Source organism: Gigantopelta aegis, chromosome 10 (genome assembly GCF_016097555.1).
Source record: "Gigantopelta aegis isolate Gae_Host chromosome 10, Gae_host_genome, whole genome shotgun sequence".
Taxonomy (NCBI): Eukaryota; Metazoa; Mollusca; class Gastropoda; order Neomphalida; family Peltospiridae; genus Gigantopelta; species Gigantopelta aegis.
In genome coordinates, this window is record NC_054708.1 from 88927162 (window position 1) to 88941678 (window position 14517).

General features: G+C 37.3%; 1 protein-coding gene across 1 annotated transcript in view; it reads right to left on the reverse strand.

Annotated features, from left to right (window-relative positions):
* Positions 1 to 5454: 5454 nt before the first annotated feature.
* Positions 5455 to 14517, reverse strand: part of LOC121382543 (mucin-2-like) — a 35858-nt gene continuing 26795 nt past the window's right edge. Inside the window, exons 9-12 of the mRNA XM_041511999.1 lie at positions 14015 to 14227; positions 12938 to 13521; positions 12255 to 12322; positions 5455 to 10460 (exon numbers count right to left, since the gene is read on the reverse strand). Coding sequence (XP_041367933.1) covers positions 8917 to 10460; positions 12255 to 12322; positions 12938 to 13521; positions 14015 to 14227 — 2409 coding nt within the window. The 3' untranslated portion in view covers positions 5455 to 8916. The remainder of the gene's footprint in view (positions 10461 to 12254; positions 12323 to 12937; positions 13522 to 14014; positions 14228 to 14517) is intronic.

The window sequence follows — 14517 nt, forward strand, 5'->3', positions numbered from 1 at the left end:
CGCTGTGTGTACGGAAACGCGACTAACGAAAAACTTCAGTAACTTACGACAGTTACCGTAACGTAATTTAACAGTATTTTAACAGCCTTATTTGTGACCCATGTCAGTATCCATTTGTATGCTTGAAACAACCAATGAATTCAAACGCCCTGGACTACAAACACCATCAAAACCAAAAACATTTAATAAAATATTACCATTATATACTGCACCATGTATACGTTTAACAATCTATTCGTCTATAAGTACTTGCATACCCGTATATATGTATTAAATATCGGTATTATTACATAATATATTGATGTGTGATTGTATGTGTTTGTGTATGTGTTTGTGTATGTAATATAATTAATGTATTTACTGTCGCGTGTATATAACAAAATGTGTATGTATATATTCCTCATATGCCGTTGTGCAACGGCCCGAGTGTAAATAAAGTCTTGTCATGTCATTTGTTTGTTCAGCAATTCCTAATAAAACAATAGAAACTTTTAATTTTGTTAGGTATATTGCCGCTAATAAAAACAACGAAAGTGGAAGTGTTCATCATTAAAATAATTTATCTTTGGTGTCAAATAATATATACACCGCCGTTACAAAAACAAAACTACTTTTATTAACTTGCGATATATATCAATGGAATCTTTTATTTTATTTTAAATTGGGGGGGGGGGGGGGGGGCTTTTCTGATTGTTTTAAGGGCGGGGGTACTGGTCGCACAGCCGCCCCCTTTTCTACTTTTCACCCAGCGAGAACAAATTTCATGTGATATTCACCGAAAACTTGGGCAACTTAGTCTCCACTTGGCAAGATGATTGGGTTGGTGCGGTTGCGAACAAGCTTCATTCTGTCAAGCCAGTCTTGGGAGAGTGGCAGTCATCCTAGTTTTCCCTACATCTCTTTACACTGTGATTTTACATAATTATATAAATTTTATTTCCATATACATGCATTTAAATTTTCTGACCCAATAGCCGATGTGTATTTTTGTGCTGGGGTGTCATTAAACATTCATTCATTCGTCTCAGAAATGCCAGGTTCCGTTAAATGTGAGCTTATACAACTAGTCCATGATTTCATTTATAATAATACATTTTCCTTAGATTGACACCAAATAGCCGATGTATATTTCGTGCTTGGGGTAGACTAAAAATTGCCGTCGGTGGGACCTTTCACCCACATTTGTTTCAAAAAATTGCCGTGGGTGATAAATTCTTAGGTTCGAGCCCTGTCGTTTTAGAGTCAGTGTGGTATGCATATTTCAGTGTTTTGTCATTTTCTTTTTTCTTTTAAGGTAGTTATTCTGTTTGCAGGAATGTTTCTGTCTTAGATTAAATTAGTCCTGTTACACATGTGATGTGATGTGATTGAGTATTGTAGCAAAAAAAACCCACGAGCTACCAAATAACAGATACTGTGCCTTTAAAGGTGTACGATTATGAGGAATTTGCAACAGATATGTCAAACTGTATTGTGGATCAGAAGTGACAGCTCTAGTTCATGCGGGAAACATGTAAGTGACTGGAAGGTAGAAAGCTGGCTGCACGTGCATGCTACACAGAGATATGAGGAGAGCGTAGGTACTGTTTACTCATTCAGGTGTGAGACCGCGACACGTGGCTGACAACTTTGAATACGTAGGCATAACTGAACCTGGCGGAGTGTTCACGTATATTCTATGACTGACGGTTTATAGCCGCCGCTGTAAATATTTTGTTTATTATAATTATCGACCGGGAATGGCGACTGTATAATTCGGGATTGGGATCGACACCGGAAGAATTTTGATCGTTGAATGTGAAAGCGTTGGTGACTGTTTGATTCCCATATGTAATTTCTATAAATGTAAATTTAGTGATTAAAATATCTTATATTTTAACCACTTGTTTGATTGATTACATATAGCTTGGTGTGAAACTTATTTTGATTTTAATTACCTATATTCCTGGACAACGAATTATCTCTCATTGTGGGTGCTTAAACGTCACACACGTGAACATTAAAAGCAATATTCTGTAGAATTAATATTTAATACAAGGTTCATTACATGTTATACGCTATAACTTAGGTGTCACGCTGTATTAAAAAATATTGTCCATATATACGTGTGTTCAATGCTCTGTAAATATCGAAAATACATTGAGAAAATCGACAAGCTTGTCCAACAAAGTTCGAAGGAAGGAACTATTTTATTGAACGACGCAATCGAAACATTTTATTTACGGTTATATGGCGTCACATATATTGAGAGAGGAAACCCGCTGTCGCCACTTCATGGGCTACTCTTTTTCGATTAGCAGCAAGGGATCTTTTATATGCACCATCCCACAGACAGGGTAGTACATACCACGGCCTTTGATATACAGTCGTGGTGCACTGGCTAGAACGAGAAATAGCCCAATGGGTCCACCGACGGAGATCGATCCCAGACCGATCGCGCATCGAGCGGACGTTTTACCACTGGGCTACGTCCCGCCTCTTTACAAAGGGGCGGGACGTAGCCCAGTGGTAAAGCGTCCGTAAAGAAATAAACAAAGATAAAGGAAATCTTTTTGTTTTACTCTTCCCGCATTCCTCGTTGCTTGCGCTTCTCCGTCCATAAGACCTAGGCCAGGATATCACGTTTAGTCTCATTCCTCGTTGCTCGCGCTTCTCCGTCCATAAGACTAGGCCAGGATATCACTTTTAGTCTCATTCCTCGTTGCTCGCGCTTCTCCGTCCATAAGACCTAGGCCAGGATATCCTCGTTGCTCGCACTTCTCCGTCCATAAGACCTAGGCCAGGATATCACTTTTAGTCTCATTCCTCGTTGCTCGCGCTTCTCCGTCCACAAGACCTAGGCCAGGATATCACTTTTAGTCTCATTCAACCGGACAGGAATAATTGCTTATTTACACCGTAGCACATTTTAAACTACGGCTATTTAGTGTCTAACGTATTACACTCGACGGAATAAACTCACTTCCATCACATAGAAAGAAAGAAATGTTTTATTTAACGACGAACTCATCACATACATTACCCCTACAACAACGTGGTAAAGGTATTTTATATGCACTTTACCTTGGGACATCGAACACAGCCTTTCAAACTTCCAGTCACTGGGCATCGGTTTGTACAAGATGTACATTGAGCAAACAGAACCATACTCGGCATTAATTGGTATTTAAAATGTAGCCATAATATACTGTTCAAAATAAGTTGAGAATATTTCTTTTCAAATATGAATAATTATTGAAGGCGGGTAAAATTAGTAGTTTAGGGGTCTCAGCTCTTGGCACGACAGAAGCCTCATTAATATGCAAATGCGTGTACGACGTCACAGGTCAGCCGTGTAGAGGAAGGAAGGGTTGGCGGACGTATACTTTATCTTGTGCACAATCTCTCACCGACGATATTAAAATAGTAATCTGGTCAACTAGGTTCACACAATCTTGAAGCAATTATCAACACACTTTGGTGGAATAATACCATCCATTACAATTTGACATTGCAGATTTGAGTTATGGCAAAGAATTTGTTGTTTAACAAGACCTATCATGGGAACAATCCTCAGACGCCGCGAGACGTGCAGTCGAAAAGTTGAAGCGACTTGGAGACCATTGCTGCCCAGTTAGTATCTTCAAGGGCTACTCAGAAATGGATTCTAAACACCCTTTTATTTGGTAACACAAAAGTATCTGCAACATTTGAAAGTTGTCATTTTGTGGAATGCCTAACATGTTATTATATTGTGAGAAACCAATTCTACGACTACATGTGAAAAGGGGGGCGATATTTAGCTGGGTTGGTGGAGAGCTCACCCGAGGTGTTTGGGTTGTACGATTGACCCATTTATATAATTAGGATTTCGTCTTTTCCCAACCAGTGCACCGATATATCAGAGACTGGGGGTATGTGCTGTTCTGTCTGTGGGAAACATACCTCCAATAGCCAATGATTAATTAAATGTGCTCTAGTGGTGGGGTTAAACAGTTACGGTTTATTTTGTTCAATACCACTCGAGCACATTTATTTATTTATTATTGGGTATCAAACATTTGCTAATTTTGAGTCTTAGAGGAAATATGCAATATGATTAAAATTATCTCTACTGGTCTACCAGTAGATCTAACAGCATTGTGTGGACTCCCATGTCCAGATATTTCATCTATAAATAATTTAAATATCACACTTCACATTATATAGGGTTATTCGGGAGCATACAAATTCTAAAAATATCAGGCATATTTCGTATACCCTCGACATAATCCTGAATGTTTTCAAATCACTGGCATGATTTTGCAAGTAAGGTTTTGATTGGTCGAATGAAAGGTCAAATGGACATGAGTTCCAATGAGCTGCTGTTAGATCCACATGTAATAGTGGAGCTAATTTTAATTAGATTGGGAAATATGCTGTATTGTTCCATTAATAGTAAATTTTATTATATAACATTTAGTGAAATATCTTAAAATATCGGTGAAATAAGTGGTTAGCAATCATATCACTCGTGGCACAAGCGCAACTTGTGAGATATAATTGCAAACTTCACTCGAGATATAAATCATATTTGACAAAAAACATGAAATATCCTCTATATATTTTTATATCAACCATCCAAAGTAGTTTGTTTTATCTAACGACACCACTAGAGCACATTGATTTTTTATCTATCACCTATTGGACGTCAAACATATGGTCATTGACACCGTTTTTTAGAGGAAACCCGCTGTCGCCACATAGGCTACTCTTACGACAGGCAGCAAGGGATCTTTTATTTGCACTTCCCACAGCCTTTGTTGAACCAGTTATGGATCACTGGTCGGTGCAAGTGGTTTACACCTACCCATTGAGCCTTGCTGAGCACTCTCAGGGTTTGGAGTCTGTATCTGGATTAAAAATCCCATACCTCGACTGGGATCCGAACCAAGTACCTACCAGCCTGTAGACTGATGGCCTAACCACGACGCTGCCGAGGTCGGTATATCAACCATCCAAGACACGATAGCACTTACCACATCCTTTGATACACCAGTCGTGGTGCATTGGTTGGAACAAGAAACAGCCCAATGGGCCTCAATGACGGAAATCAATCTCCGACCAACTGTGCATCAAGTCAGAACTATCATTGGGTTACGTCCCGCCCTGTTGTTAAATACAATCTCCGACCGACTGTGCATCAAGTCAGAACTATCATTGGGTTACGTCCCGCCCTGTTGTTAAATACAATCTCCGACCAACTGTGCATCAAGTCAGAACTATCATTGGGTTACGTCCCGCCCTGTTGTTAAATACAATCTCCGACCAACTGTGCATCAAGTCAGAACTATCATTGGGTTACGTCCCGCCCTGTTGTTAAATACAATCGTATAGATGTTAGATGCTATTTCAAGCACAACGTTTACAGATCTGCCATACATTGTAAGGACCAAGTAATTTTGAAACAATCTTTAACTATACAAGAAGAAGAAGAAGCGTTCTGAAGTTGATTTATTGTTATAGTATAAGCCAAATCTAATGGTGGTTATAACAGGTCAGTCTGTCTAAAAATAGTGCTATAACATAGAGCAATTATTGATCTAAAAGTACATTTTGTATCATTTAAAAAAAATCTCCACCATATTACAAGAACACAGTACTGCAGATAGCACTGTAAATTGAGCTTTTGTTATAAATAAATATAAAAAGTAGACATTAAACACAATGAGCTCATACAAAACACTTTAAATGAAAATTAAATAATATGTATGTTTGTTGAGTTCAGTCACAAACTTTTACATTTTTTTCTGAAGACAACAGAATCCCATATCATTTCATTAGGCCTTTTTGCTTACATTCCTGTCAAATTTGTATTTGTTTTAATTTTAGTCAAAAATGAATAGTTAAAAGTAATAAAATAAATGTTTAAGACAACGTGAACACAACGGTACCCGAGTAAGTAAATTACAAAGTCGACCCCTCCAAAGAACACCCTTGCTAAAACCTCATGTATTACCACCACAAAAAAAAAAAAAAAAAACTTAATTCTACATTTCCTACCAACAATATTATTATCAGTGAGATGGGTACAATATAGTCTTTTTAATGCAGCTAAGTTAGTTTACTATCAGTGTTTGTTACAAAGATTACATTCACAAATGGCTACATACAAATATGTGTACATGCAACTTATTTACATAAACACACAAAGTATTTCAACAATACATAGATAAGGTAATAAAATACTAATCCAACAAGACAAGTGGCATTTGATCAACAGGTGATTTTGCTTACTTGGTAAAGAGAAACACAAACTTTTTGTCATTTAATGTTGGGCAAAATTCAATTTTTTTTTTTTATCCTAGTCCTTGGAAGTGATGTGTAGGCACACCTGTGAACAAAGTGAAACCCGTGGAATGCCAAAAATCAAAGAGTATCGATGAACCTTTTCTGACATTCCTTCTGAATAGAAGAAATACTGTCCATATGAGGTGACATATACAGTACGTGTAGTTGTTCATACCAAGACACAAAACAACAACCTACAAAAGTATTTAAGTATATACAAAATGACAAATACACATTCAATTACATTTTTTTTTTTTTTTAAATAAATAAAAATGAGTAGGGGTGTCTTGAAATCAACTCTTGAAAAAAATATAATTATGCCATAACATTAACATGTAGGTCAATCTCATAAAACATTACATTCTACAATACCAAGTTCATCTTCAAATCTCAAAACATTTGAACTTATTTTTAATACCCCCCCCCCCCAACAACAACAACAACTGTTTCCATAAACGTGAAAAAAAAAAAAAAAAAAAAAAAATCCCACCCCAAACTATCATTTTAAGATCACTGCTTAAGCAATACATGTCCCCTACCGGGCCCGACAAATTTTCATATCTCCTAAGTTCATGGGGCCATAATTCTGTCACAAATGTGTAAATCATCATCAAACTTTATTTGTAACTGTACATAAGGCTATACACATAATTTCATTGCGAAAAATCACAAAGTGCGGACAGACGGAAACAAAAGGAAGTCCCCTCTGATTAGACCGGTAAGGGACTGAAACAATTGGGTCAGGTTGGTCGGCCACTTTTTTTTCTCAATTCTTTTCACCTACATATTAATAAATAAAAAAAGCATTTGGGGGTATAGAGAAAAAAAGAGAAACCTAATACAAATGTTTTACCCTCAAAATGTCAGTGAAAAGAGAATTTTGAGATCAAATAATACAATCAAGTACTCCTATTCCTGCAGTAAAGATCACTCTATAACGGTCTTGCTGCCTATACATAGTCAAAATGCTAATAATGTATTTTCTAAAACTAAAAAGTATTTAAAAACTATGACTATTAAAAATTAATGACATATTAAAGTTTTAATTGATAATAAAACATTCTTCACCTTCAACAACATTGACTAAAATTTAGTTTTTATAAAATTGCAATGAATCTGACAAAATTTAACTAAAAATATGAGTCAGTGCCATATTAAACATCATTTGCTGCCATTTTAAATTCTAGTATTAGGGTATTGAGAGAGAGAGAGAGAGAGAGAGAGAGAGAGAGAGAGAGAGAGAGAGAGAGAGAGATGTTCCATAATCAATCAATTTTGAATAAACTAGCTTTTTGAATACATGTCCATCACCAAAATGCTGCCAGTGAAGTATGCTGAATATATTTCTAATACATGAGTTTATTAACAGTTAAATTGTGTCAAAAACAAAGTTAAGATCATTGTTTATTAGTACAATACTGCTTCTCTAATGCTGCATTCAGGGTGGGATGAGGGGGAGAGATATTTCACTGCCTTCTTATTCATGTGATGACAATTGCTGAAGAAATGTTCCTAATGTCACTGCCCAACATCATCAGAGTTTCCACCCTCGAGTGATCCAACTACTGCAGAGATAAATACCACAAGTCTACACTGCAACAATGAAAACTTTACCATGGATGAAACAACAAAGTGAATACATTATGTTCTGAGAAAAGTTTAAAAAACCTAAATGAACAATGTTTTACAAGTTCCAATTCATAACAGGACCACTGAATAAAATACAGTGTATTTACAATAGACCCATGTAAAAACAATACACACACATGTACAATTGTTATGGTCATCTAAAAAAGAGAAATACAACACATTACATAATGTTGTCAAATTGTATGCATACCAATTTTATCATGCACATCAATTTGTGAAATTCAAATATAAGCATGATGCTGCTTGCCGATATTAAAGCCACTGTTTAGCAAGCCCAGCTGCTGTACTGGTACTTGTTTAGCTAGGTGACGAACCAGTACCAGTCTACATGCAGTGGCTACAACACTAATTACACTGCTGGGGAGACAACCATTTCCTCTTTTAAAAATACAATTTGTCATTAGAAAATAACAATGTATAAATACAATAAAACGTAAATATGTTTTGTTTTAACTGGTGGATTTTAAAAAGAAAAAAGAAAACGAAACCCTCATTATGAAAACAAGTATGAATGAATAGCTACGATCCTGGATGATTCCCAAAACAAAATGCACATTACACGATAAACATACATTGAGAAAATGCACCAAATGTGTCTGATATGAAACCTAAAACTACCTGTTAGATACAATGTCAATCATTTAATAGCAATTCGTCAAATGAAATTGTCTTTTCCGTCAGTCGTCGTCTGTCATAGGTCTTCAGCTCATTTTGATGAATTGCCCTAAAAATGATGAAAGTGTCATCTAAATAAATATACTGGGGTCTCAGTCAAACCCACAGTGTTCATTCCAAGGTTTACAGTCTTATATTTAGTCAATGTAGAATCCAGATTCTAATATATATTGCTTGTAAACAATGTAAAGTTTTGAATTTGTTTAACAATGCGAAGAGCACTTTTATTCCAAATTATTCTGTTCCTTAGTGGTTCAAGTTGTTGTTTGAAAAATGTTCTATTTATCGCCTACTTCGAGTTACTCTCTTTGCTGGAGTGGCAACTTTCTTCGACTTGTTTGTTTTTGACACTTGTTTTACAGAAGTCTTTTTAACCGGACTGACCTGTTTTTTAACAGGGGACTGTGATTTAGCACTACGATTGCCCCTCGTTGGTTTTCCCACATCTTTACCACTCTGTTTAGCATCAGCTACTATTTTGATGGGAGTTATAGAAAGCAGAGCTTTTCGTTTAGGACTCTTCCTTGAGTTTGATTTCAGTGGAGTTTTCAGCTTTGTGTGTCCTCTCGTTTTGCTCTTCTTAGGAGTTACCTCTTCTAGTGGAGTGTCTGCTGGTCTTTTCACATTTTTAACTGGCGTTTTAGCAGCAGGACTCTTGACAGCCACAACTCTCTTGGTTCTCGTTTTCACAGGCGATGCTTTGTCACTGCCTTGTTCTCGTTTCTGACTGCATTTTGCCTGTACACCAATATCTGTTTTCTCAACCTTCGCAACAGTTGTTTTACCTCTCCTGCTCTTTGGGGTGGCTGTTTTGATGACAGGTATTTTTTCAGCCTTCTCTGGAGTCTTTCTACCCACTTTACCTCTTGTAATACATTCTTTTGGAGTTGCTGCTTTCACTTTAGGAGACCTTTCCACAATAGGTGCATCCTGTACTACAGCAGATTCCTTAATAGTTGACTTGTTCTTTGACAGATTCTTCACTGGAGTTTTCCTGGCTTTCACTCCAGAAGATTTCTTAACAGACACTTTACTTCTCTTACCAACTGGCTTTGGTGACATTTCCTCTTCCGCTACTTTAACATCTGCTATTTTTCCTCTTCTAGTATGTCGTTTTGGTGTGGCAACTTTCTTTTCTGGTGAGAAAATTGATTTGCCTGCAGGGCTCACGTTGATGGGTGTTACGCGGTCCCGTCCTCGCGAGCGTTTCGGGGTTGTGAGTTTCTTTAATGGCGAAGTGTGAGCCTGGCCTCTTCTCGCCCGTCCTCTAGGTGTTGCGGCCTTCTTCTCCGGTGAGGCAGGTTTAGCCACAGATACCTGGGCCATGGGAGCTGGGTGTTTTGAAGGTAGCTTAGTCACAGGAGATGGAGCACCAAGAGTTGCCTCCCCCCTCCGAACACGTCGTTTCATTACTTTCTCCATCTCTTCGCAGGCACTTCCCCCATCTACAGGAATGTCTGATACAGCTTTAACTGTTTTTCCTTTCCGGGTACTAGCTTTCTTCTCTGGTGTCTTTACTTTCATTGGTGAAGTGCGGTCCCTTGACAAGGGTTTACCTTTCCTTGTGCGCTGGATTTTTGGTGTTGTCATCTTCACAACAGTTTTTTTGCCCTTCAGCTCAGTGTGAGCCGTTTTTCCTCTGCGTCCTCTCGACACGGCAGCCTCCGTTAGTTTCACGGGAGATTCATGGACGTCTTTAACTCTGGTGCTTGCTTTGCGCCCTCTTGGTGTTGCTTGTTCAGCCTTTGGACTTTGAGCCTTACGACCTCTTGTTTTCTTCACAGATCTTATGACAGGGCTCATTAAAACAGTGGCTTCGGATATGGCTGCAATTACAAATAAATACATCAGCTAAGTATTCCAATATAGCATGTACTTCATTTTAAAGTAAATGGGGTATTTCAGGATTCAATTGATCTGTTAGGCCATAGGATTTCAAATTTCACGGGAAAGACTTTTTTGGTTCCGTGAAAACTAGTCATGGGAACTCATTTTAAATACCATTAATTTAAATTGTCGCAACAATCCGTGCAGACACTTTTTAAAGTTGATTTTCGACATGTCCTCTCCATTATACAAATGCTGTTGTCATTTTGACAGTTAAATAAAAATAATAGTTTAGGCCTATGTCATTTCCTTGAATAAGGAAACCACAGGAAATAGTGGGGCCTCTTCGACTGTCACCTACAGTATTCAAGTACATGCGTGACGTCAAGTTAATTGACCTCTATATTTAAGAGATACACTACAAATAATTAGTGCCAGTGATTTTGGTTCCAATTTGTAACGTGTTTGTTTGAGCGTGTGTTTGAACTCTTGATTCGGGTTTACCTGAACCAGAACACTGACAATGTTCGGTTAACACAACAATCCCAATCTAAAGTATAGTATATATTATTTTCATTGAATAGGTGGACTCAATATAATAATTATGGGAAACAAAATTTCGGTTTCATGATTTTACCGACACTGTACCGGAAACTATTGTTCAAGTGTTTTAGGCCTAACTCATCGGTTAAGAGAACTATATTCACGTAACCTAATAATCGGTTACCTAAGTAAAACTTACATGAACTGACTTCCGGTTACCTAAGATTTTGAAATATTGTCCCCTGCGGTTGTAATGTTTTCCCAATTAATTCACAATTATAATATAACCATTCCCCAACAGCTAATATACCTTACAATTTTGGCAATTGTAAATTCCTATTAGAGTTCCCCTACTTTTTTTGAAAATCACTTATGAAAAATCACTGATCCCTGCTTTTTTTGAAGAGTATATTATCAATCTACTCAGGTGGTACAAATAAAACCATGGTACCTTGCATTTTATTTACCTACACACACACACACAAAAAGAAGGTTATCCAATGACATTTGGGAGAATTAAATAATGTATATTAGTAACCTCCAATTTTGCAGAACATATATATATTAAGTTTGCTTAATTTTTTTAAGTTTTTTATTCGGTGCATAGCTATTTTACACCAAGTAAAATATAATAATTTATTGGGAACAAATACACATATTACAAATTAAATATTAATTAATGATTAGTATAGTGGTTATAAGGCATATTGGCCATAAAAAAAATCTGTTTAAATTTTAGTGTTATTAAAAGTACAAATGTACAGTACATGTATCAGAAGTAGGGGTAATTGATTTTTAACCACGGCTAGTGCACTTTGAAAATCATTGATCCCATGGCTAGTGCACTTTGAAAATCATTGATCCCATGGCTATTGCACTTTGGAAATCACTGATCCCATGGCTAGTGCACTTTGAAAATCACTGATCCCATGGCTAGTGCACTTTGAAAATCACTGATCCCATGGCTATTGGACTTTGGAAATCACTGATCCCATGACTAGTGGACTTTGAAAATCACTGATCCCATGGCTATTGGACTTTGGAAATCACTGATCCCATGACTAGTGGACTTTGAAAATCACATCCCATTGCTAGTGGATATTTGAAAAATTTGGATTCTTTCTCACGTGTATGAATAAAAGGGTTATTTGACAAAATCTCTCAAGCTTTTAGTGACATGCTTGAACGAGGCCAATATAAAACCTATGCAGTAAGTGACAAGTTGTTACATTTTATACAAGTACTCTTACCACATGTTACACCAATTTTGCTTTTCTTTGTCACTGACAATTCAGTGGACTGTTCCGTTTGTCGTTTCCTATAAAATATTACAATAAATACATAAACATAAACTATAATTTCAGCGACATTTAGCCATCCACGCCTCCATGTCTGAAAAATCTTATGATATAATTTCTGAACACATTTGAAACATAACAAATTGCAAAGCACTGCTTATTATGCTGTAAAAATTGCATATTTTCTAATTATTTGCTGGTGTTTTTAAAGAATATTATAATGTTTTTGGTTTTTTTTTTTTGTGAAGGACACCTTATGACATGCACTAAGAATCTCATATAAATCAAATTATTTACCAATGTTTTTGAAGAGTATTACCTCAAGGACTACATCCTATGACATGCACTAAGAATCTCATATAAATCAAATTATTTACCAATGTTTTTGAAGAGTATTACCTCAAGGACTAAATCCTATGACATGCACTAAGAATCTCATATAAATCAAATTATTTACCAATGTTGTTGAAGAGTATTACCTCAAGGACTAAATCCTATGACATGCACTAAGAATCTCATAAATCAAATTATTTACCAATGTTTTTGAAGAGTATTACCTCAAGGACTAAATCCTATGACAGGCACTAAGAATCTTATAAATCAAATTATTTACCAATGTTGTTGAAGAGTATTACCTTGGTGTTTTTGTTTTCTGCTGTTCTTTCTTCAACGAGACAGCAGTTGGTGTTTTGAAGATATCCTCCAACCCAGACGGAGTACCAGGGGCTTTCTTCACTCGAGGGGACGCCATTAGCCGTTTCACACCTTCGTAACTAACATCCTTGGCAGCAGATTTTGTCTTGGGTGTTGCAAAAATCCTTTTCATGCCTGTCACATTGATGTCAGAATTTGTCCCCACCTTTTTGTACAAATTCTTTACGCCAATGAAACTGGGTGTTTTGTTCCCCGTCTTAGCACCTTGGTACAGATTCTTCACACCAATGAAACTGGGTGTCTTGTTCGGCTCCTTCATCTTCCTGTTTGATGAGAGTGGAGACACGAACATCTCCCCTGGTCCATTTGGGGTGTCTGGAATGTCAGCATACAGAGAATGTGGTGTGGCATCCATGCTCGGTCTATGAGTTGATACAGATGGACTCGCCCGTTGTTTCTTCGTGCTACCACGCCATTTTGGAGTTTCCATCTTTTTAGGTGATGGTGTTTTAAACATTTCTGCCAATCCATCATAACATGCTTTACCTTGTGATAAGCGAGCCACCTGAAAAAAAGAGAAAGAAATGTTTTATTTAACGATGCACTCAATACCTTTTATTTATAGTTATATGGTGTCGGGCATATGGTTACGGACCACACAGATATTGAGAGAGGAAACCCGCTGTCGCCACTTCATGGGCTACTCAGTAACTCTTTTTAATTAGCAGCAAGGGATCTTTTATATGCACCATCCCACAGACAGGGTAGTACATATCATGGCCTTTGATATACCAGTCGTGGTGCACTGGCTGGAACAAGAAATAGCCCAATAGGCCCAAGCCACTTGAAGTATCGAGTTACAAATTTTGACTATACCAACTGTTGATGAATGGTGAACACGTCGGTATCAGTACCATTTTAAAAGTATACCACTCCATTATGAGGCAATGCAACAGACTTACAGTAAATCACACTCAACAAGTACCATGCTGATGTGAAGGAATATTGGATGACAAAATTATTCATGCCAATCTACTGCCATCATCAAGAAAAGATACCTTGATGTTAGTTTTGCGACCCTTCTTGGGCAAGGGTTTTGGCGTTTTCACACGTGCTGTCAGCATCCTGCCGACCAACAGTGTTGCAGGAGAGTGCACATGTCCAGTAGTGGGAGCGCGCGCCCGTGCGACAGCGCGTGGTGTTTTCACAGTCCTGGCACCAGCTATAGTCCGTGGAGTCTTCATCGTCTTGACAACGGTCTGCTTAGTAACCTGTAACCATGAAGTGGTAAGATATATACAAGGAAACACATAAATAGTAACAGTCGAAATATTGACTGCAACCAAAGCTCTCATCCAGTTTGAGGAAGTTAGCGGTGTTACTGGCCGTCAGTCTCACAGTACTGACATTCAATGCCACGTTACATCTATTTTACACCAACATAACTATTATAGTGGTAGATAAAACATGGTCTGAAATAATGAGTGCTCCCTTGTTTGTTTCCATCAGTATATCATGATGATGTACACTATGGCACAGTCATTAAACTAAGTTCCACCTC